The following is a 25,027-nucleotide window of genomic DNA, read 5'->3' as shown; positions in this document are numbered from 1 at the left end:
GCTTGGCACGCACAGTGTGTTGAGGAGGCAGAGACAGACCTGAGCTTTGCAGTACCACCAGCTCCATGCAGGGGCAGTGGAAATGGAAAGGAAGAGTGTTAAGTCTCATTAACCCTATTGGGCAGTTCTGTGCCTAAAGAAGTGTTAATTTAAATGGCTTGCTGATAATTTGGAATCAGCTAGCAGAGATTTGGAGGCTTTGCAAAAATCCATGTTCAAACAGCAGTCCATTTCTTTCCATGGAGCTACTTTCAGCCCAGAGTATGTAAGGGATTTAAGTAGACAAATCATACTCCACACTGAAAAGATCCAGCGAACTCTGCATTTCCAAAAATCAAGGCATTCCTTTTGAGGTGGATAAACAACACATTCAGAGGACTAACTTAACCTATGTCCCAAAAGCAAATTAAAGTGACAACTAAGCAGCAGGATGCTTAACCCCAGACCCAGGTGTTGTGTTTCCTATTACACCTGCAAGTTGTTAATTACCCACTCGCATAATTACTGCTACAGTCAGATGTAATATGGGATGTACAGCGAGGGTGTGCACGTACAGTACTGAGGCGGATGTGTTGAGGGTTTAGTTGTAAGAGCTGCAGGCAGGATGTTCTCACGATGCTCAGATTATGAATTTACCAGTGGTGTGGAATCATCTGGCTGTGACAAGTCCAAATCAAACCACCACCTTGAGCTGGAAAGTGCACTGTAAAGATGCCCTTGGTCATTATATATGCCAAGTGTTGCAGAGAGCCCTGGATGGCAGCTCTCCTATGCATCTCATTGGTAAAGCATTTTGGTTTCTTGCAGCAGTGTGGGATTTCTGCAGGTGAAACGTACCCATCGTGTCTGCTCTCGAAAAGCTGCTCACAGGTTCTCCTACCACGTGGCCTGCATGACTGGCAGTCTGAGTGTATTCAGTCCTGAAGGGAATGAGAACAAACATGTTTTTTCACATATTTTGGGGTTTTTATATTCTTGGAGGGTGGTTATGAACTGCTACAGTCTGTGATGTAAGACAGACTTTAGCTTTGGTCTGTCCATCCAGGGTACTGGAGCGATTCTCATGGGGATGAATTTGAACAGCACAGTATAGTAAGACAGTTGGAGGACATTCCAGCATCCAACCCTATACTTGTAACAATCAATACACGGGTATGTGTGTGCATGGGTGTACGTACCTACAAATACAGGAATCATCTAACATCTCTTGATAGTGGCAAAAGAACCACAGTGTGTTTGAAATTGCATGATTATTACCTCCATGCATGAGTCCTGCCTCCAAAAGACATTGCATCAAGCCACCTACCTCATGCATTAATGTTGCCTTCATTGTGGTGGTTTTGGGGCTCGTACTGATTCTTCTGTTGGCACAGATGTTCTCAAAGAAGGTCTCCCATTTTGAGAGTGATTTGGTCTATCTGGCTAGCCTTACAAAGTGTGAGATCCTTATGCCTAACAATGCAGCCACCTTACCAGCTCACTACCTCCTACTTAGCCTTTCCTTCTCTGTCTGTGTCTGCTTCAGGACTGAGAAAAACAAAATATCAGGTGGAACATTTTAGACACAATGTCTTCACGATGGTTTTATTGCTTGTTTTCAGCAGTGTCAACCACAGAGAAGAACCTCCTCTGATGCAAGGAGATGAACCAAATACAAAGGAAAAAAAATAGCCAATTCATTGTATATGTACAGAGTCAGAACAAAATAAATAACATCAGGAAAAAGGCCATGAAACAAGATGGAGACTTCACCTGTGCTGAGCAAGCAGGCCTGTTCTCACTGGCATGAAGAATACATCACAAGCACCTAGGTACATCAAAGTCCACAGAGACAATAATTCTCTGTTCACAGCCAGTTTTCATCACTCTTTGCTGTCCAAGCCTATTTACAGGAGGGCAGAGCAGAGGTGCTTACAGTTTGAGTAAGAAAAGAGTCAGTTGGCACCAGCTACTGACCAGCTTGAGGTGTTTGAAACAGAGTCTGAAAAATGCACTTTTAAATTCAAAAGTGTCTTTTCAAACTTAATTTATGATCATCAGAGTATCAAAAATGGTTTTTGTTTATATTTTTAAATGTGCTATTCAGATTTTCTCTACGTACAAATTTACAATATCCACCAAACCTGGGTATAAAACACTAGTGCTCTGCTGATGCCCATTTATGTGTCCCAAAGGCCTGGCCCTCAGAACCCAAATGGGCATTATTTCCCTTACAGACCTGCTACGTAGTTTCCAGTCCCAATGTTTGTCTTCTTCCCTGTGATTTCACAGTATGCTAGAAATAACCAGGGTTTCGAATCCAGGGCTCTTCAGTGTATAGCACGACACCATGCAAGCAGACAAGGAGTTAGGATGTTCAGACAGTAGGAGGTGGAAGAGTTGGTCGGTAGGCCCAGGAAATTTCTAATTCCTAAAAGCCAGTTTATAACTGTACAGCTCTCCAGGGGAAATAACAAGATCAGTCACTGTAATATACCTCATCAGCAAATATGGGGTTTGGAGACAGGGTGAAAAGCTGACTGACTAAAAGAAAGTGGATTGAAATCCATGTGTTCTGGATTTTGGGATATCTGACTCCATGTACCAGTTTGGGACTTAATTCTTTTCCCTATTACATCAGTTTAGCTCCAGAGTGCTACCAGCAGAGTCATTCCAGATTGATATGGGTACATATGAGGCCAAGAGCTTGCCCTCCTGCTCTTGAAGGGTCATCTACAAGCATTATGGTCCTCGCCACCATAAGCATTGGGGTGTGACAAGTGCAGAGTTGCATTGCGAGACAGGGAGCTCAGGACTGCAGTTCTTGTCACCAAGAGTTTGGCACATTCATTGGTGCAGAGATGGCTCAGGAGGAAGTACAGGGCTGTGTCAACACCCCAGTCAAGATCCTTTCTTCAGCTAAACGCCCCACCTGGAAGCAGAGAGGCTGGGACACAGCAGGGAGGAAGCATGTTTTACATGGGTTTTGGTGTTAAACCTAGATTCACCTTCCAGAGAAGAATCACTGTTTCTCAGTCTCCTTGCTTCTGATACCACATGGATTTCACAGAATCACAGAATCATCTCGGTTGGAAAGGACCTTGAAGATCATCTAGTCCAACCTTTAACCTAGCATTGGCAGTTTCCAACTACACCAGATCCCTCAGCACCATGTCGACCCGACTCTTAAACACCTCCAGGGATGGGGACTCCACCACCTCCTTGGGCAGCCCATTCCAACGCCCAACAACCCCTTCTGTAAAGTTCTGTATTTCCATAGACCATTTACCAAACCAAGTTAAACTTGTGCAGACAGAATAAAATAAGCTTCACAAAGACACATACTGGCATTTACAAGTTCCCTTTTAGTCTGCAAATATTTCATATTTTCTGCAGAAGCCCACTGAGTTTTGCCTTATTTAAACACTGTGGTGAAGGTGGAAGGAATGGAGACAAAATAATCGCACCAAACCCCTTTAATCCCTGCCATGACAAGTGATATTCACTCCTGAGCTTTCTTTGGAACTTCATTTTGCTTTTTAAAAAACACTGGCAGTCTTTCATTAATCAGCAGGTGCATCTCACTTTGAAAGTACTTCTATCAGATTGGAGCAGAGATTTGGTTTTAAATCCTTTGCTCGCATGGCCCTGTGACACAGACACCACCCTGCCTCATTGCTTCTGAGCTGAATGGCAATCAAATGGGATGTTGAGAAAGAAGTAAATCTGCTGATTAGTTAATGCACAAAACATTTGTTGTCCAGTAACACCTTCCTTGAGAAAAATATAACTCCTTCCTAGGCAATAAACTAAACTAAACTAAACTAAACTAAACTACCAATTCAGATGTTTTCTCTTCTGGGCTTTTTTGGGATCCCTTTTTTACTCCATACCTACAGTAACAATGCTGCTGCATATATACCTCTGATTTTAAAAACTAGTTGCAAGTTAATGCCCTGAAATTCTTCAACAGCCTAGAATTTCATTACTGCTCCTTTTAAAACCCTAAACGTGGTCATATTCTCATTTCTTGCTGCTTATGAGAGGGCCACAGAGCCATATAGGTCCCAACTGAATAGAAATATCTATAGTCTAATGTTTGTATTGAACCTTGTACCTCTAGACCTTCAGAAAGTAATTTAATTTTTATATTTTAATTGTTCCATACTTAATTGTTTAACAGTTTAATCACTGAAATATAGAGTTATTAACAGGAGGGGTTTGATGTCTCGCTGGTATAAAACAGGGAGTAAACAGTTCCAGGCTGAAGACAAAGGAATTATTCTAAAGGCAAATTCCAGTTTCACGCTGGTGCAATCCAGAAGTCACTGAAGATTGGTGCAAGCAGGATCAGATTTTGGCCTGATTTCTGTATAGAGTTTGGGAATCTAAATTCATGATCCTCAAACATATCTAAAAGCCTAACACACCTAGGTATGCCCTTTGATCTTATGTTGCAGAAAATTAACACAGCTGCCTTCACCGGAGTAATTCCTGTCTTAAAGAAGGGTTAAGGGGGTCAGACTGATGCTCTGTGAGCAACAGCAGCGGCCCTGAGCGCTGCATCGTGTATTCAGCACGGGTTCAGGACAACTCAGTCTGGGTTGTTGTTTGGGGTTGTGGTGCAGTCCTTAAACTCCATTTTATTGATGAGTTGCATGACAAACAGAGTAGAGGAGGCCGTTATTGGGTCAAATTCCTGCACTAAGCCTCTTAAACAAGGGCCTGATCCGAATGTCATCATTCACTTGATTGCTTATACCCCCAGAGTGAAAAGCTCTGATTTCACCACTGATCCCCCTGTTCTCCTAAGATATGAGTCCAATGCAGCTGGGCTGGCAGCTCTGCACTGCCTGCATCATTAATACTGCCATGCCTGTCACTGCAGGTATATTCAGCACATTCACTTAATCTCTCAAACACCCTTGACAGCATAATGGCAGTGTGGCTGCCAGTTCTGTGATGAAATAATTGCAAGTAGGTTGCCTGGGGCACTGTTCCTGGCATGTTAATGTAGTCAACGTTTTATGAAGGAGCCCCTCAGTTTAAGTCACATCCTATCGTCAGGCTCCCATGTGGAATAGTCTGGTGGTGCATCTCAAGGGCTGCAGAAGGCCCTGTGGCATCAGTAAATAACCAGCTGAATTTTTCCCTGTCATGTCTCTAAAAGGCAAGCCCATTCCTGCTGCCTTTGGCATACGGTTAATGCTGGCACAGGTCAGCACAGGGCTGAAATGGAAAAGATGCTGTAAATACAAAGCAGAAGGTCCATCTTGCAAATAGAGTTACAAGCACAGGGCGAGGAAAAAGAAGGTGAAGAACAACAGAGTGAAAATGCACAGGGTTTCTCACTGCTCATGGCTCACAGACATGGATCTTCTACCCCAACAAAGCTGCCTAAAACAGATGGTAAGGGTTTCCCTCACATCTCATAAAGGAGGTTGTTGGCAATGGTGTTTCACTTGTGCTCAACAGCTCTGTGCTTAAACTCCTCCTTTGCTTGTCTGGGACCTGGGATTTAAGTTCACACCTTAGGTACCTCAGCGCTCCTCTGCAGCCCACCAATTTGGTTGGACATAAATAGCTACCATGATAGATAAAGAGGGTGAATGACTTTGCAGTCTGATGAATCAAACCTTTCCTAGACTGATGTTGCTTCCAAACTGTACTGAGAGGAAGCATTTTACACCAAGTGAAACAACCTGGAAACTGAGAGAGCTTTCCCTTGCTTCTTCTGGACTCCCTTGCAGCTAGCCATTCACCTGGTGAAATGCAGAGCTAGGTCACAAATCCTTGCTTTGAATCTGGCATAGGAGAAGAATTGGTGGTACTGGTGGGACTTCTCCAGCACCTCTGTGTGAGTCCTAATCCAGATCTGAAAGCACTCACCAGAGCAGCACCAGCACCAAACACAAAGAGGGCCCTTGCCTCTAAGAACCTCATGGAGATTTCAATGGGGACCTTGTTCCTGGGGTATCGGGGCATAAGGGCTGAAGTGCAAGCAACATGGGGAAATTTTAAGCATCCTCTTGGTTTCTATGGATTTTGGGAATTAGAGAGATGCTAAGAGAGGATTTTGATGCTCATATGGCACGTCAGTGTTGAATTCTAACTGCCAACGATATGGTTTATGTGTAATGTAGCCATAACAAAGATGGCTTGCACCTGTCTAGTCTGGGGTCTCATCAGCAGTTTAATTCCAGGATCACGGAGCTGATTATGACTATCTTCACAATACCTACCTATCCTCTTAGGTTTCGCAGGCTGGATAGCCATGGCTTCACTGTGACAGCATACGAGCTAGCTCACTCATGGCTGCATGTCTACCCTTCATGGCAGTTATATCAGAGTATCTCATACTCTTCACTGACTTCAGTCTTCTACGCTGTTCTCAGTCCCACATGTGAAGAAATACTGTGGAAGCATCGAGCTCAGATGATAATAGGTATAACTCTGGGGGCATGGAACAACCGCCCTCTCAGAACTGAGAAAGGAACTGGATGTCCAGATCTGCAACTCTCCTTCTGGGCTCAGTGTGGTTTGTTGGCAGTGAATCACAGATGATTAAGGCAAGCAAACAAGCAAGCAAAACAAACCCCAAACCCACCAAACTAAAGATGAACTACATTGCATTATGAAGAAAAAGAAGTCTAGATGCTGTTAGTACCTGGTGGATAAGTTGAGATCTCTGAACTCTGAAAGAGAAGTCCACCTTCCTTTCTACGTACATGCACTGGTGACCCAGACTCTCCTTCACAAGGACATGTTATAGTAGGATGACAGCAGCCCAATTGTTAAGTGTACACATGGGTTGGGCAGGGATTTCTCACCCCCAGTGTAAAATTTAGGCAACCCCATTTGACATGGTTGGGTGTGACAAAAACACAAGCATCCACACCTTGTGTTGTCTATCTTCTGACTGAGTTTGGGATTGCGGGGATTGTCTCAAATGTTGTGTCTGGGAGCATGAGCTGCATGTGATGCCCTGCAGCTGCCAGCCTGGCATGTGTGAGCAGGATTTGGTTTCACCCCTCTCCTTCACCCCTCCACCAAGAAAAGAAGAAAATAACTATTCCCTTGGTTTTAACAGGATCCATGTGTGTTCTTCAAATAGGGATTGCCCCTATATGAAAACAAATAGACCTTCAGAAAAGAGGTAAAATACACACACACACCTTAAAGATCTAACAATGCTTTCATCGTAGGATGAAAGCTCCCCACAAAAGCTGAAGAAGAAATCAATTTAATAGCTCCTTCACTCCTTCATGACTCCTGGGGTGCCAGTTACCATGCTGAGACAACCTTGTTCTGATGACAGCAACTTTGCTTGCTGCTGTGATGCTAATTTTTTCCTCTGGAGAGTGGCTCCTTATGGCAGGTCTGATTCAATTAAGGATTACAGGATTCTACATCTCCCTTTCCTGGCAGTGTGTGCTAAGCAAGTGCAAATGAATTACAGACCAATTGTTTTCCCCCGATCCCTAATGATCCCGGGTGTGTTAATGCACCGAGATCTATGGGCAAACTTAAAAAGAATGAAAAACATAGCCGGGCTCTGCTTTTGGCATCTGTACCTGATTTTCATACATGCAAATTGAGTTTCCTGCTCATTGAAAACAACAAAACAAAACACAATGTCATGATCATAGCGCAGAGAAGGGCATCCACACTGTTCCTTCTCAGCCACCTGCTTTTCCAGAGGGCACCCAAGGGTGCTTGGAAAGCTTTTGCTAACAAGGATGGTGGGCAATTAGCAGAACACACTGCAGCAGTGGGGCATCCTCCAAGAGGCTTTCCTGGTGCTGCAGCTTCATCTTCACACCTGTAAAACACAGAGGCAGGGGCCATGTGCTGGCCTCTCCCCTTTCTGTTCATGTTCCTCCTGTCCTTTCTCCCCGTGTCCCCGACTCTGTCTTCGGTGCCTTATCACAACCTCTTATCCATGTGACTTTTGGCACATTCATATGTTTGGCTTTTTTTTTTTTTTTCCTGCTTCTTGCCTTCCCCTTTCCTTTACTGGCTCATTTCTTTAAAAAGTGCAGTTTATCTGTTTCAGAGATGCTGGTTCTGGTAAAGCCACCAAGGACTCAGGATCTCCCCTCCCTTACCCCCCATATTTCATTATTTATGACACATCAGGATCTCCCAGGCTCTCCTCAAGTGACTGGGACCTTTACTCATAGTTACCAACCCCTGAGGGTTTGAAACTTCAGAGTGAAAGCTCTGAAAAGAGGGAGAGGAAAAGTATTTCTCTGCTTCTTGGCTTGTCTGATCTTGTTCTGGATGCCAGTGGCTTTTCCAGTTTTGTGTCCTCTGTTGGCTCATGCAGAGCATGTCATTTCACAAGGAATTGTCATCATATCACTGATTCCTGGGGATCCTTCTGTCTCTCAGTTTCTCTCTTGGATGCTCAGTGCTTGGAGAGCCTCTCCCCATCACACCAGAGAGAATTCAGCCTGGAAGCCAGAGCACCGGCGTGTCTTTGGTGAGCACTTGGTCAGCATGGAGATCTGGGTACTGAAGTTGGTGCCGTTGCTGCCTAAGGAAGGGTGATGATACTTCATGTCCGAGCCCAGGAACCGCTCCAGATGCCACCTCCGCCACTTTCGCTTGAGCTCAGCCTGGACCTAGGCGGTGGAAAGACAAGCAAGTCAGCAGAGGGGAACATTTTCTATTGCTCTGATTTGATTGTGTGAGCAGCCATGGGCGACCCACCTATCAAGGGCCCAAGAATTATTTTATAAAGGTCATTAAACTCAACCTGGCCAGATCTTTAAACCACACAGAAGAGAGGTGACACTCCAGACAGCAAACTACTAGAACAGAAATCCCTGAGCTCCAGCAGAAAGGTGAGCACAGGGAATTTCTTATCTGATACCGTGAAGGTGGCAGACTACTTAACTTCAATGGCAATATATTCTACATTGTGTGAGTATAATTAAGATTTTTTTTTCACTGCCCTGTTTTTGTCCAAATACAAATGATTTAACTATAGCTTGTTTGTAAAGCTGTCAATACAGCTGTGCTTTTTTGATAGAAGCTACTTGTTCCTGCTCAGGGAGTTTACAGACATCATCTGGTTTACACTGTCCAGATTCAAACCATGAACAAATCTGGCCACCATCCCTGTCCCCTCCTGCAGCCTTCCAGTCCAAATTTTTAGAAAACAGTATGATTTAGACAAAACAGCTGTGTGTGAGGGTCTCTGGGATCAGTAAGCACAGGGACAGTACAATACCAGGATGCAAACCCCAGGACTGGAAATGTGGGAAAGGCAAGATCAATGTCTGTAAGGCAGAAACAAGTTCACCTGGCACTGGTCTATGTCTAAGAAGTCATGTCTATACCTATATTGGTTTTGGACCATTAATAAGTTTGTGTGGTACTGCCCTGCTTCACGCAGGCCTATTGGCAAAGGTCTCTGCTGGAGCTGGGCTATCTTCCCCACATGTCATTGCATGATGGTACACATGGCGTCAGCACGGCTGAAAGCAGCATCAGAGCTGTAAGAGAGCAAACTGTGATTCTGGACTAGGAAGCTGGAACACAAACCCAGATCACAGCTGCTTCTTTCTTGTCTGTGGTCACTTTATTGAGCTGAAAGTGCTCCAGCTGACAGCAGATCCAAGATTTTAGCTGCTCACCCCTACTTGGTAGCCTTCACGATATGGATTTAATCAGTCTCTGCTGAATTTGTTATGGGCAGATGGAGCATGGTACAACAATATCACTGCACTAACAAGCCTCCATCTTGGCAGTGGGCCTGATTCTGTGGAGGATTCATTGAGGAGCTAAGCATGAGTAGGGCTTAGAAGATGGGCTTTACCCTGCTGAAGGTGGTCCTTTTGGATCAGGTTTTATGCAAGATCATATGGGAGTTCTGCTGATGCTGTCTCATGAGTAAAGGAGAGACTCAGCAGCAGCAATACTACAGTGCACACAAAGTCCTAACATCTTTATTAATTGTGCTGGAAACTGTCAGGCAAACAGTTGAGTTGTTTTTCTGGAGTGAGCGATTTGACCTGGATGCTTCCCCCCAGTATGGTAACATCAGGAATGGGACGTTTCTCAATCCACTCTCCACAAACATTCAATTCGCCTTAGCTGCAAACATTAACCAAAGAATACTGTTGATCTTACCTCCCCATTGAGAAAGCAGTACAGAACAGCCACCACAAATCCCTAGGGGAAAGTACAGAACAGGCTTTTAGCACCTCTCAAACTCACTGCAGTCTCGGAGAAAGGGCACACTGCTGGAGAACTGCTAAGGTGCCCCTTAGAAACCACTTGATTGCATTTTCCCTATAAAAGGAGTAGGGGAAGATTGGTTAAGGTATTTTGCAGCAGATGCATTGGTGTGAGTTCAACGATTGCTCCAGACTGGTGGTTAAAGCCATCAGGAGTCAGCTCAGCTCTAAGGGGCACTTGGTCATTTGAACAGAAGCATTAAAGGCAACTGGATGGGATACTAGACCCAACTCTCCTGCTTGATCTTGTCAGCTGAAACTGGAGAAATCTAAACATGCTCACTAGCACATCATCAAGTTCAGAAAGATCTTAGACATGGTATGGGGCTAAACTGTTCTTTTGCTATCTCCCCTGCAGTGACACCTCATTTTTGAGAATCTCAGCTTCCACTAAAAAAAACCCAACAAACTTCTGTCTAGCACTTATGGTTGCAAACACTGAAGACAAGGAGTGAATGTAGATCCATTTATCTCTCAAAGGAGAGATGCCAGATGTGAAGTGATGATGATGTAGATAGGGATGTTAACTCATTCACCACTGAACAAAGCATGCCACTGACACATGTGTGGTACATGGTGACAGACAGATCCTGCTTGCTGGCTGTGAGGACACAAAGTGGCTAGAGCTGATAAATAGATGGATGCAATGGGATGAAATACATAAATAAATGCTTCTTTTCATGCAACAGCAGGGCCAGGGTTAACAGCCCGTCACTGGAACTGACTGAAGTGAAGCATGTGGGAGAGTCTAAGAAGCAAACTTCATCAGGGCTTCCTAAAGATTAATGCGGAGGACAGCCCCATTATCCATTCTCATGGGGAACCTGTCTCCTACGCAGGATCTACAGGCAGGACTTGGCTTATTAACAGAGGAGAAAGTTCATGCAAGTCAACTGGTTGAAGACAGACTAGGCACCTGTTAATGGCCAGAAAGACACTCCTCTCCAAGGTCATTTATCTCATCTCAGACCATGTCAATAATATATAAAGTGAACTGAGGTGCTCATTTTTCCCCCTTTAGTACAAAAAAACCTAGGGTGACTAACTTATAGAGGTACATTTTCTTTTCAAGTGCCTAAAATGAGGAGAGAGAATCTTCTTCTGGAATTCCAGGAGGCAAAATACAAAATTATCTTCCATCCTGGCCAAGATGGAGTGAAGAGCTTTTTCCCCAAAGGTATAAAAGCAGAATTGGGCATGTATGGGAAATCCCAGCTCACATGTTTGCTTTTTCCCTTGTCAAGCTTGTTATACTTCTCCCTGCAGACAGACCTGGTGACTGACTGGTGGACCAAAACGTGGCTTACCTGGAATGACCCAACCACGAGCTCAAAGACCAGTTTAACTTCCGCTTTGAAATTGTCAGGGAAGAAAGCAAACATGATGTAGTGAATGCCAAAGAGAGGGATCAGCAGCAAGGTGGACTTGGCCAGCCTCCTGTTGGAAAGACAAACATGAGTCATAAGGGGAGAGGGAAGAGGAGCTAAAGGGTTGGCTGATGAGAAATCCTGCATCTGAGCCCTATGCAACCCCAAAACTTTAATTTGCTGCAGTATATATTTGCTGATTACCTGGATCATGATGGTGTAGCCTATATCATGCATGTTACAAGACTTTGCTTGCCCTTAGGAGATGTGGTATAGGTCGCTTACCCTGACGTCCTGGGAACATTGAGCCTTTCAACAGCAGCCTTGAGCGAGGCAGCATCATGAGGCTGCCCTCTCCCAGAGGGAAGAAGTGTCTGGGGTACAGTGAAATGGAGGGTGTTGAGATAGCTCCTGACAGCCTAACCTCCCCAGGATTCCTCTGACAACCTGGGCTGGGATGCAATGACATGTGGAGGTGGACCCTCACGTGAAGGCAGTTCAAACTAACCAACGTCCATGCTGGGAGCATTTCCACAGGCTTACTTGCCTCCTCATTAACATTCTCATATAAATATATATGTGCTTCCAGCTAAGGCAGAGTGATCAGCCCTAGATTATTTTTCCTTGACCCGTGGACTGCAGATGGTTGGTGATTTCAGATGTAGTGACAACACAAAATGTGACATCTTTACTCCTAATAACTTCAATGGAGGTATTTCTTTCTCCCTTCTCTCTTTTTCCCCTCCCACCGGAGATCTTTCTTCATCTCCACAAGCTAAATCATCATCTAGCACTGTCCTTGTTTGCTTGGGATTTCTGAAAATTACAGCTTCTGGGAGAGAAATGGTATGTTTAGCTCAGAATAATGACAGGCTATTGCACAATGAATGTCTCCAAAGGAGGGGGATGAACAGTATTAGTGCTTAATGGCATCAGGCTGGGTAATCAGGGGTTGAATTAGGAAGAGCTGATAATTTATTAAATATAATCATTATTAAAATATACCTGACAGAAATAAAATGAAATCAAGGGTCTAAGGATGCTTATGGGGGTTTTAGCTCTCTTGGTCACTCACATCCTCCTGTGTCCCTTTCTCCCAGAAGCTTCTGGAGGAACTGAAGCTATGGCTGGGGTGTTGGAAATACTTTTCTTCCATCTGCAAAGCCTTCATCCCCAAAGTCTCATCAGGCTCAGTCCCCTCAGACCATCTTTGCTTATTTGCCATCTGTATAAGCCCACTGGGAAGGCTGCTGTGCCAGCTTTAGCAGATGATGTTCATCACTGTAACTCCCAACAGACCTTTCTAGCTTTCCTGGGGCCTGGCCCAAACACAGCTTGACGTTAAGACTGTGGTTGGAGGCTGTGGTTCTCTGGGGAACACCTGCTGGCTGAAAGACAGCTGGGTGCAACTCATTCCAGGCAAAACAAGTGCATGCAGGAAGCTGAGAAACTTTCCAGGAATTTGCCTTTCCTACCACATCCCACACTAGCAGGCACATCCCTGCTTATAGTGAATAGATCCAAAATCTGAGTCTTCTTGGATGTCTTGCTTTGCCATTGGTCAATGTCATTGGTGACCATCAGGGTACCACATTCCTTGCTCTCAGAAGCAGTTCTGTCCAGTGTGACTCACAGTAGCATGACCCAGCCCTAACTGTCCCAGCTCCTGACGTATGAGAGAGCAACTCATTTTCTAAGCAGATCACAGTTCAGGGAATATGAATATTGGCTTTGCAGAGATCTCTCCTCTGTCCCCAGTCTTTCAGGAACAGGAGAGGAGATTGATGCGATGTCACCTTTGTGCAACATATTAACAGAGACAGTGTTTGCAACCTCTAACTGATTAGAAAATCAGGGCCTTGGTTATAGCACTTTCCCTCCTGCCTGGGCTGTGGCAATGAAGAGGGCATAAACGCCAAACATTAGGAGCCCCCTCCTCCAGTTTGCACAACACCTCAAACTAGTCTCTTGCTCCCAGCACCGAGCTTCCCCAGAATACTGAGTGACATTTTAGATCTCAGTTTGACTTCAAGGCAAGGGCCATATGGTCTAGCCCTGTGATATTTAAAAGACCCCCCCCCCCCCCCTAAACATTGCAATGAGGAAAGTCATCTTCCCCAGTCATGGTGTAATTTCTCCCAGGAAGCTAAAGCCTGGCTGTACAGGAGGCAGAACTGCTTGGGAGATTGTCCAAAGCTGGTTAAAGCTACCTGCTGGAAGCCACAGCTTCTCCAAAAACTCATTACTTACGCTCCCACAGGGTGCACTTCTTACACCTACCCTCTCTGACAGACACACATGGTGACAGGTGGTTTAGGGAAAACACATCTTCACCAGCCTGCACTGAACCTACTTCTCTCCTTGGGAGTGACTAAGAGTGAACCAACATTTTAGTCATGCTCGTTGAACGCATAACGGAAAAGTTACCCAGAAAACTTGGATGATAACATTGATCTATGAACATGTACAGAATAGAAAGACATGAATTTTACTCAAGATTTCTGTCACAGAAAACTTCTATTTGTCTGAACTATTGCTGTCCCATTCTTGCACATGTCTCTCTCATTTCCAGAAAACTGTTTTGGGAGACTTGTTTTCACAGTTTTCAATACATGAACGCCCAGTTCACTGTACCACTAATGAGTGAGTCAGCAGTGCACCTGAACTTCCAGCCTGCAGCTAAACTGAAACCAGTTGGAATTGAATAATACTGTCAATGTGTTATTTTTTTATAAAATAAATAACATAAAATAAACAAGAGAAGGAGGGAGAAATGCAAATGAGGGATCCCTGATGCTGTTAGTTTAAAATATTTATCTGAGATTTGGCAGTAGCAACCCATACGTATCATTAGCAGCAGTTTTTTGCTAAGATCTCTTTGGTCCTTCAGACAAAACCCCTGAAGCTAGCAGAAGCATTTCAGGTAATAAGAGAATGATATATAAAAGAATCCAGGAACCTACAACTGCAGATCACATGCTTAATGGCATTTATAAAAGGGTCTGGACCCCAGATGTCTCTACAGATAGCTGTCTAACCATTAAAAACTTAGGACCACACTGAGAACTCCCCTTGGTGGGAACTCCCCTGGGCAGCCTTCAATTTGAGACAGTTAATATTCATGTCTGTAGAAAAGTGTGGTGTCGCATGTCTCACTGCAGTCAATACAGTCAACGGAGACTTCCAGATGCCCCAGAGAATCTGGCTGGTGGCCAGCTGCCACTGCATAAGGGTACAAGTCTCCCATAGGTCCTGGGTCCTATGTGCCAGGTCCAGCAAGTATCTCAAATGTTTTAAAGCATCTTATACGGCTTGGACACCTATAAGTGAGCAACTGATTCATGCCCTAATGGAACTGAAATGTTTTTCCAGGTGGAGAAGGAAGGTGAGGAACTGCAGACGTGAAGATTATTTGTACTTCAGCAGTACCTCCCCATTTGTCAGGCCAATAGGGGGAAGTCCATGTTACTGCGTGGTTGTTTTACGTTTGTTTACAAGGCAAAGACAGCTTTCCTGGCAGCTCCTGCTTCATTGGAAAATGTTAAATAAAAAGTCCTAAGCCCAAAGCTCAGCATGACCTTTGAGGTAATCTGGGCATAACCCTTACGATGTGTGTTGGCAGCACTTCTGCTGAGATGAAAGGGAGCCAACTGCTCCAGGCTGCTGCTTAGTACTAGAACATATTTCAATATGCTGATTTAATCTGTGCACCTGGCCAAAGCTGTTGCAATCCTGGGGGTAAAAAGTTACAATGCCCAATTGGAAACATATAAAGGGAGGTGATAGAAGGGGTCTGGTAACGTTGGTGTGTTATGATGACAGAAAAAGAGGTAATTGTCTTCAGTTGCTGCAGGGAGAAGTTAAGGTCAAATACTAAAATTTCCTTTCATAAATCTGAGAATCTCTTGAGGCAGATGAAATGCATAATTTACCATCACTAGAGAGAAAGACTCAGAGTCATGGCTGGTCAGTGTTTAAGGACCATATCGATATTGTCTTTTATCTTGCAGAAGGATGAACTGAGCTCAGATTCTTCAGGGTACCTAAATGCACCACTCCCTCCAAAGACAACGAAGATTTGAAAACAGTGACCATGTAGACACTGGACTTTTTCCTTTTCTGTTCTTTTCTAGAAATCATTTAATAAATATCTAAGCTAGTTGAAGTGCTGAGCCAGGACAGTGGCAAGAGTCAAAAATAAGCGAGACTGAGCTTTTATTTTCTTTGCATTGAAGCCAGAATAAATCCATGCAGACAGGCAGATTTCTTGTACTCTTAGAATACTGCAACTAAGACCAGTCTTGGCCACTGAGAGAGATTCTGATCGCATTTGCATGTTGTTCATTATAAAAATCCCCATTAAGGGTCAGCCTCATATCTCTGGAATAAAAGCATTACATCAAGCAAAACTTCTAAGACAGTGCTACTTCTCAACAGTGAAAAGAAATGCATTGAATTAATCCAATCTAATTTAGCGGTCTGCTTTAGGATGAGGAAAATTTGCCGTAGATTCTGCTGAATGTATTAATTTTCTAGATCTCTCCTTCTTTGAACAAGGAAGTTGAGGGTAACTAGTTCAGAAAAAAAAGCTTGTATACTGTGGACAGCTACTCTTTATTATCAGGCTCCCTCTGCCTTCAGAACCAAATAAATATTGAATACACAAAGAAAAATCCCATTTTGTTTCATGATCATTACTGTTGCTCTCACTTCTTCATCATTAATCAAAGGAGAAAGCCTTCTCACCTGTCTGTTCAAACTGATGTAAAGCATGTCCAGCCATTTAAGCAAATACCCCATTTCCTGATGTCTGATCAGCTTTAATTAACATACTTGATTCTGATCAGTGCAGACAGATGAAATAATGAACTAGTAGCCAAATAGGTTTCCCAAAAATCATACAATACAGGTGAAAAAGTCTGGGACTTACGAATATTGGCTGGTTTCATTGTGTCCAACATCTGGAGAATGCAACTTTTGGACTAAGATACGGATGATGCAGATGAAGAGAATGAAGTTCACCTGTTGGGTTGGGCAGAAAGGAAACAGAGAAAGAAATAAAGAATTAGTATTTTTCTCCGGTGGAAAGAGCTGATCATTAGAGGGGAATTCCTTTCACTGCAATATTTTTGCCATGGAGCAAGCTGTTAAAAAGCCATGAGCAGAGAACCCCATTCTGGGAGCACATAGTAAACCAACAAAGGATGGCAGCCATCTTGGGCCTGACATCAGCCTGCTTGGGACTTTGTGTCATACATCCCAAGTATGATGATGTCAAACCCATAGAGCACAGCTATGCACGACGTCCTGCTGCGTGGGGGAGTGCCGACGACAGGGTAGGAAAAGAGCCTTGGGAGTTAGCAGAGCGACGGACGTCAAAGCCCTCAGGAGACGGTGACATGGACCGGCTGCTGAGTATGTCAAAGACTGAGGCAGTGAGCCAGGGAAACCAAAACAAAACACAAAGCAGTATCCACTCAAGCAGGCCTCTACTCAATGCTATTGGGCATGTCTTCTCTGCAGAGAAGCTGGAGACCTTTTATAACGAGGGATAGACCTCACTGACACAGCAGAAAACATTCTCTACTAGGGTGTTAGACGAGAGGAGTACCTAGATTTTAGATGGTGCTTGTCACTCAAAAAATGTCAAAGTGCTCCACCAACACACTCAAGCAATGTTAACCTTATTTAATAGCAAAGGTGTAGAGATAGGAAGTAGTAGATGGTATGAGTTGAATGCAAATCTACCTGCTTTTAAGGTGCTATCCATTGAATCACGCTGTTATTCATGCAACACGTACAACAGAAAAGCGATGACAGATTTCTGTGGACTTAGTTTAGTTTTAGTTTGGCACACAACCTCCTTTCATGATTAGTGAATGCACAAATGATTCTGGTTTTTAGACTCAACAGCTGCAAGGGATTGTGTTAACCAGCCAATCTGATTTCCTGCAAAAACAGATTTTAAAATTTCCTCCAGCAATTTCTACATTTATCTCAACAACAGGTGAATGAAGTAGACTGAAGCACATCTCTCAATTAGACACTCACTCTTTTTTCAAAAGTTATAAGTGATTGGAAATTAATTGTATTTCTTGGTTATGATGCATCTCTTAATCACTTTTTATCTATCCCATGCCATTTATCATAGTTTCTGTTCACATTTATTTGCTTATAAAAACGATTTGCATCTGCCTTGGTGGCAAGTAAAATTTATCAGTTCAAAACAGTATTATTTAGATTAATTACTCTAATGAGCATTGATAGCTCACAAGCTGCAGCACTAAAGGTAGGACTGGAGCAGTTAAATACTCAGTTGGCTCATAGTGATCAAGAGCAAGCATGAACACAGGACAGTGATGAGCCAGGTGGAATATGACTTACAGACTTAGTATAGTCTTAGCATTGCATGGTAGAAGATATGGCTATCAGGCTACTGGAGAAGTTGTTTATTTTTCAACCTAGAGTATAATCAAAGGCACTGGATCTGTTCCTAGTGCTTAATATCTTATATATCTTATATATGTATTTCTTCCTTCCATTGAGATCTATGCTTTATTCCTATGGACATGGAGAAAATGTTGCATTCCTCCTAGAAGAAACCTGTTGTTCAACAGACAGCAGTTATCATGCCCTTCCTTTGTGCAAGATTTATATGATATCTACAGAAGGAAAATCAGAAATTGCTGGGTAAATTTTGTTTGGCAATGAGGAAATTTATTGGCCAAAAGAAAATACAGACTCATTGATCTGAGGAGAACAGAGTCTATTTCTTTACCAAAAGGTTATCTTGGAAAAGGGAAATACTATCTATAGCTTTATATGATGATATAAATATTTTGAGATGTGTCATCTAAGTATTGTATTTCTTTTCAGTGAGGTGAATAGAGTAAGATGTAATTATTCAAACTGTTTCAGTCTGAAATCCTTGCATGAAAAATGCTACAGAAAAGTCTTTCTGTAAAGGTCATAATGTACGTGGAATAAGAAGAATGTATGTCTAAGAAAAGATTTCCGTTTAAAAGAGATATATTTGGTTTGATTTCTGTTGCATTCTTTTTCTTCCATTCCCACACACTTGCCTTCATTTAAGAAAACTCAAAGCTAAGTTTAACTCAAGTTCATTTGATTTCAAGTCCTGGCTTGATATCTGACAGTGGAAACATGTAATATTCAACAACGATGGAAGGATTCAGAGTTCCTCAGAAGTGTCATGGTTTCTGTGGTTAGAACTGATCATATCCAGAGAAGTAAGAAGTCAAAAACTTCTGTTGATTTATCTGGAAATTAGCCAGTCTTCTCAAGAACTTACTTTCAAAACACATAGCTGGATTCTAACTTTGAACTGGATGCTATAATCTGGGGGAATTAATCTAACCTCTTTGTATCTAGGTAGAAATTTATGGTAGGACTCATCCCATTTTATGTTATAGTATTGGCGTCTACAACTGAACAAATCATCCTGGGCTCTGTGTATGATCAGCTCAGAGAAACAAAAACATTAATGGAACAATTGATCTGATTGAATTTAGACATCCACTGATTCATTAGACAAGATGAGCCTTTCCTGGATCTCTAACCATGTTCCTCAACCTCTTCTGGCTAAACACACTCATGGCTACTGGATCAGAGTGCTCAGGGCAACTAGCTGAGATGGAGGTGGTCAGAGTTAAATCAAATGAACTCCACCTTGGTTGTTTAGACACTCAAGTTCTTCCCACGATTAAAGGTAAAGATGTTTATCCAGAGGGTGAACTTTCTCATCCTAAAACAGACATTCAGTATACAGTGAGATTTTATCTGTCAATGCATTTTCCATGGACATCTACAGAACACTTCTCAACACCCCTTCACCCCCCACACTTAGTATTAAAGATGGCTTTGCAGCCAGCAGAATGTGCTGATACTTTACCAAAATAGACACCAAAATAGGAGCTTTAATGATCCACCAGAATGGGGATTCCACTATTTCCTCCCAGCACCTAAAAAGAAACAAAACCAGACTTAAAACATGTAGCAAAGCAAACAAAGCAGCTACGTAACCTTCTCAGATCCCTGGTTTCCCTAAAGGCTAAGGACGGCTATGTTAGGTTATATGAAGAGGACTAAATCTGGTGTGCGTGAACTGGGAAGGGCTGAAGACTTGCTTTGCAGTGTCTTTGAGCACTGGTAGGTAGCAGTTGCCCCAGATATAATGCTGTGAGCTCTCTTCCCCTTGGTAATGGAATGGGCTGGAGGATGTTATCTTAGGCTTAATGTGTGGGAGGATGGTGATTTACTTGTTTATCCTACACTGAGGTCTGCTACAAGGATCAAAACCCACAGATTCATGAGGCCTCCAGTGCCATTCACCGTCATGGATGGAGGTTTTGGTAAGCACAGAGCAATTGGCACCATCAGAAAAAAAACACATGCCCTTCTGAAAAAGATGACAGCCTATGGTGGGATTAGTCAGACTAAAGTAGCTAGCTGCATCTGAGCTATGGATGCAGTCAGACAAGTCCATAGGGTCCAGGGTGTGATATATTTCATCCTGAAGTCAGAATTGTTTGTAAACCACACCACTCACATGTGTCACCTGGAACTATATTTTAAAACCGACAAGAAAATGACAGAATAGAAATCATGGGGAAACAACTAATATCACTTGGGACACATTTATCTGCAGACCTCACAAGAGTCAGGTGATCAAAGGTGCTTTTTTATGAGAGCATTCATGAAAACTGGTCTGCATTCATGCCCAAAATGGATTAGTGGAACCCATCCTTTTCACCTGGATTCAGCTCATCTGATTCAAAAGGTTGACAGCGCAAGTAATGGTATATGAAGAGAGGTACTTTTAGGGCACAGTTCCTGAGAGCTATTTTAGGATGAAAAGAGTTGCACTCCATGGACTAAATCTCCACTAACTATAAAAGGAGACTAGAGCAAATTTCTCAGATACAGATGCTTATACTTAGTCAGGTGCATGCTGCCCTTTCATTTAGAATTAAAGTGTCCCTAATTATGTCTAGCACACTTCATTTTTAAAATAAATTCAGGCAGTCTGAATGAAGGTCACTTTAATTTGGAGTTAGAATGTTTAAATAGAGGCTTAATGTTGTTTACCCAATCTTAAATAATTAGGTTTTATTTAATCTGGATTAATTTCCTGTAATTTTTCTCCATAGGTAATTTTAGTATGCCAAAAAAAATCTACGTTTGGTATTAGCACATCCTGTAAATTCACACTCTGTTTTACTTGGCATGAAAACGAAGAGCTCTAAAGCCTCCAGAAAATGCAAAGAGGTCTGTATTTTTATTAAGAGTTGCTGGAGCTGGGTGGAAATATATAGTAAGAAGAATTGGCATCCGTACTCGTTAAATCCTTTGGTCTCTATGTCATTGTAGAGGCTATTTATTAACAGAGTAAATAAGGTCAGTTTTATGCAGATAGAGTGAAACCATAAAGAAGTCAGTAGCCTCAGGAAATGTGTTAGCGTGACTATAAATCAAAAACACAATGAGAAATCTGAGCTGCTTCTCTTACTGAAATAAGGAAAAATCAGGACACATTTGGAGAAGGAGAACATACAGAAGAAAACAGAGTTAATGATACACTGCAAATGCAAAAAGAAAGGGCATGCACAGTGAGTACATAATAAGCACCTGGTTCCTTAACTCCCTGGAGTGTTTTCTCATAAAAGCCTTTCCAATTACCATAGTCTGACTGCTTGAGTAAAAGCATGAAAGAGGACTGCAGGATCAGGTTCTATTTACTTGCATATATCCTTGGATAGCTCTGATACCTGCCTCATTTACTTATCTGTATTCTACCTGCTTCTTATATAAAATACCAAAGGCTGCTGATAGGTTAAAGAGGATGAAGAGCAGATCCTAAGATCTGCCTGGGGGAAAAAAAAAAAAAAGTTTTTAGACTTTTTCTGTGGGAGAGCTAATGTGCGTGTTTATTATGTATCAGCTCCATGAGCATATTTAGGGAGAATTCTGCAGGATGCAAAGCTCTGCTCTGAGCACGGGGCAGCTGCTCAGCTGGTATCTTTGTTATACACAGGATTACAGGGCCAAATGTGACCATCAGGGTCTGTTGACAAATTCCCTGCAAATATCCTGACCAAGGGATTGGAAAACAAAGAGGGTGAGCGACTGGCGTAAGTTGACACAACTGTGTGCCTTCATTTCCTGGTTCATGGTGGCATGGGAAAGCCTCTGCTCTGCTCTGACTGCCCTTGGGTTAGGGCAGGATGGCTGGGTTACTAAAACTGCTGGTCTTTCCTTGGCCTTCCCTGGAGATAAAGGAAGGAAGAATTATAGAGGAAAGATAATTGAGTCCACAGGCTTACCCAACATCAAAAAAGTAAATCCTGACTACAGTCCAAGCAGTGATGAACACGGATGGGGCACCTGACAAGAGAAGAGATGGTGTTACTGTCAGAAATAATTATCAATGTTTTGGGGGCTGTTCTCCCCCACTCTCCATCCCTCCTGAGTGACAGAGGTGATGCCTTCCCTCAAGAGTGGGCAAATGCTTTACGTTTTCAATGCTCACGTGCCAAACAAGCAACATGTTGCCTTTCTCTCCCACTGGCCATGTAAGATGAGTTTCCTGCAACTGCTCCCTAGCAGATTTATCTTCCTGTTGCAGTGCCTATAAAAAAACTTCTGATGGTGAAATGTAAGGAACAGGAATCACTTTAGACATCTACCAGTGTGGACACCTGTATCTAAGCCAGTCACCACAGGCATTCTTTAACATCAGCAGGGAGAAATATGTACTTGTAACACACAGGTCATCTGAGCTACTTCAGATGTTTCCTTTAGGACAAGAAATATGCTCTTGGACTCCCTTGACTGTATTGCCTGGATCTCCACTGACAATAAAGGGAGTGACAAGTTCACATATAGATGTCCGTAGCTGGCCAGATGAAACTGCCTCTGCTCCTCACTGCATGATCTTCTGCCTGACTAGGGTGGTCTTGTTCCATCCTTGTGGTTCCTCTCTTCTCTCTTGTCTTTGATTAGATTTAGATTGGAAATACTCCAGGGAGGGCGCGTTGCTTTGTTCTGCGTTAGTCACAGTATTGTGCACCGTTTGTTACCAGTGATTTCTAAGTGCAATGGTAATGAAACCAGTAAGAACTGTAATGAGCGTGTCCAAATTATTAATTCCCGCATGATCCATTTCAGATCCATCACTGATGCTCTTGTAAATGATGGATGACTGAAAGGCCAAAAGATCCTTCAAGCACCTGTAATTTTCTTGACTTGCCTTTCCTCAACCAAGCAACCTCAGAACACATTTTCGAGTGCAAGAGATTTCCTTTGATTTAAAATCATTAGCTTCATACATTTTTCTTTAAAACCTGCCAGGTCTACTGTGCTGAAAGAAAGGGTATCTATGCACATGGCAGGTTTAAAGAAGGTATGACCTGATTAACCGCATCTGAAACAAGGCCTGCTAACATATCTCTTCTTATGTTTACAGCATGGAGAATGGTCTCTCTTCTGCAGTGTGAACCCAAGCGTAACTCTCCTGTCACTTTTGATGGAAGTTACTCTACGGCTAACTAATCAAATTCCAAGTCCAGGCATATCCCTGTATGTGACACAACTTCCCTTTCCTTTCCTTTCCTTTCCTTTCCTTTCCTTTCCTTTCCTTTCCTTTCCTTTCCTTTCCTTTCCTTTCCTTTCCTTTCCTTTCCTTTCCTTTCCTTTCCTTTCCTTTCCTTTCCTTTCCTTTCCTTTCCTTTCCTTTCCTTTCCTTTCCTTTCCTTTCCTTTCCTTTCCTTTCCTTTCCTTTCCTTTCCTTTCCTTTCCTTTCCTTTCCTTTCCTTTCCTTTCCTTTCCTCCCCTCCCCTCCCCTCCCCTCCCCTCCCCTCCCCTCCCCTCCCCTCCCCTCCCCTCCCCTCCCCTCCCCTCCCCTCCCCTCCCCTCCCCTCCCCTCCCCTCCCCTCCCCTCCCCTCCCCTCTCCTCTCCTCTCCTCTCCTCTCCTCTCCTCTCCTCTCCTCTCCTCTCCTCTCCTCTCCTCTCCTCTCCTCTCCTCTCCTCTCCTCTCCTCTCCTCTCCTCTCCTCTCCTCTCCTCTCCTCTCCTCTCCTCTCCTCTCCTCTCCTCTCCTCTCCTCTCCTCTCCTCTCCTCTCCTCTCCTCTCCTCTCCTCTCCTCTCCTCTCCTCTCCTCTCCTCTCCTCTCCTCTCCTCTCCTCTCCTCTCCTCTCCTCTCCTCTCCTCTCCTCTCCTCTCCTCTCCTCTCCTCTCCTCTCCTCTCCTCTCCTCTCCTCTCCTCTCCTCTCCTCTCCTCTCCTCTCCTCCTCTTTTCTTCTCTTACTTTTTTCTTCTCTTACTTTTCTTCCCTGCTCTAATTATTTCTCAGTTTCAACTATTGAGAGCATACAGTATAAAGCCATTTTGCTTACTTATACATAAATCTTCAGCTAAATGGCTTAAAGGGGAAAAAGAGATCTCTGCTTCCTCTTCAGAGAAAGAGCAAAAGTTATCTGGTATGATTAATTTGCATAAGTCAGCAATTCAGCTCTGAGTTACTTTGTGAAGAATTTAATTCTGTCTTCCTTGGCATATTTTATTTTATTTTATTTTATTTTATTTTATTTTATTTTATTTTATTTTATTTTATTTTATTTTATATTTTATTTTATGTTTGAGATTAGATTCACATTAAAGCAGAAGAAATCACAAATGCAGTAAGTAGAAGGTTAGCAGCATTAGCACACAGGTGATGGGGCCTCAGCATAGCTAACTGGCCTGAATTCAGTAAGACAAGGAGAGAGTGATGGACCGCAGTGTCTGGTTCAGTCCAGGAGTCCTGCTTGGCTGGGATCCATTCTTACAATTTAAGGTCAATGGATGACATCAACTTTGGGATCCCAGTCAGGATCAAAGGACTAAATGACTATAAAGGTGATGAGGATTTTCAGGCCCACAGTCCTTAAAGATATTGAGGTGCTGAACTATCAGTTAACCCAGCACAAACTAAGTTCTTAAATACCTTTGAAGATTTAGGCCAATGCTGTTAAAACTCCTCTGACTATCACTTGATCTTGCTCATAGTTGTGCTAAAAAATTCTTGTCAGCAAAGTAACATGCATGCTACATCTCTGCCCCGTTGGAGCTCCCAGGTTTGTGGATTAAACTGCTGTTAAAAATGTCTGTCAGGATCACCTCTTGGCATTCAGTTTGAGAAGATGCGTACCCCAGCCAATCAAGATATACCACCAAAAGTACTTCCTCTCTGAAAAGAAGGAGATGACCAACAGGGTGTGAAGATACAACCCCTCCACCAGGAGCCAGAAGAAGTTGGCCATGATGCAGTACTGGAAGAAAACCATCATGACTTTGCAGCCTACCTGGAAGAGAAGAAACAAACAGTGGTGAACTGCAGCATGTTTCCATAGTAAACCACACCAAATTACCAGTAA

The 25,027-nt window shown here is 43.1% G+C and overlaps 1 protein-coding gene across 2 annotated transcripts in view; it reads right to left on the bottom strand.

Annotated features, from left to right (window-relative positions):
* Nucleotides 1–1,556: 1,556 nt before the first annotated feature.
* Nucleotides 1,557–25,027, bottom strand: part of VIPR1 (vasoactive intestinal peptide receptor 1) — a 117,837-nt gene continuing 94,366 nt past the window's right edge. For both annotated transcript variants that reach the window (XM_074861111.1, XM_074861204.1), the window contains 7 exons: nt 24,802–24,955; nt 21,937–21,997; nt 19,506–19,575; nt 16,524–16,615; nt 11,534–11,663; nt 10,120–10,161; nt 1,557–8,606 (listed from right to left, as the gene is read on the bottom strand). In XM_074861111.1, coding sequence (XP_074717212.1) covers nt 8,415–8,606; nt 10,120–10,161; nt 11,534–11,663; nt 16,524–16,615; nt 19,506–19,575; nt 21,937–21,997; nt 24,802–24,955 — 741 coding nt within the window. In that variant the 3' untranslated portion in view covers nt 1,557–8,414. The remainder of the gene's footprint in view (nt 8,607–10,119; nt 10,162–11,533; nt 11,664–16,523; nt 16,616–19,505; nt 19,576–21,936; nt 21,998–24,801; nt 24,956–25,027) is intronic.

This window comes from Strix uralensis, chromosome 1, assembly GCF_047716275.1.
Source record: "Strix uralensis isolate ZFMK-TIS-50842 chromosome 1, bStrUra1, whole genome shotgun sequence".
Lineage (NCBI taxonomy): Eukaryota > Metazoa > Chordata > Aves > Strigiformes > Strigidae > Strix > Strix uralensis.
Note: the sequence above shows the minus strand (reverse complement) of the source record. Positions and strands in the feature narration are given on the sequence as shown.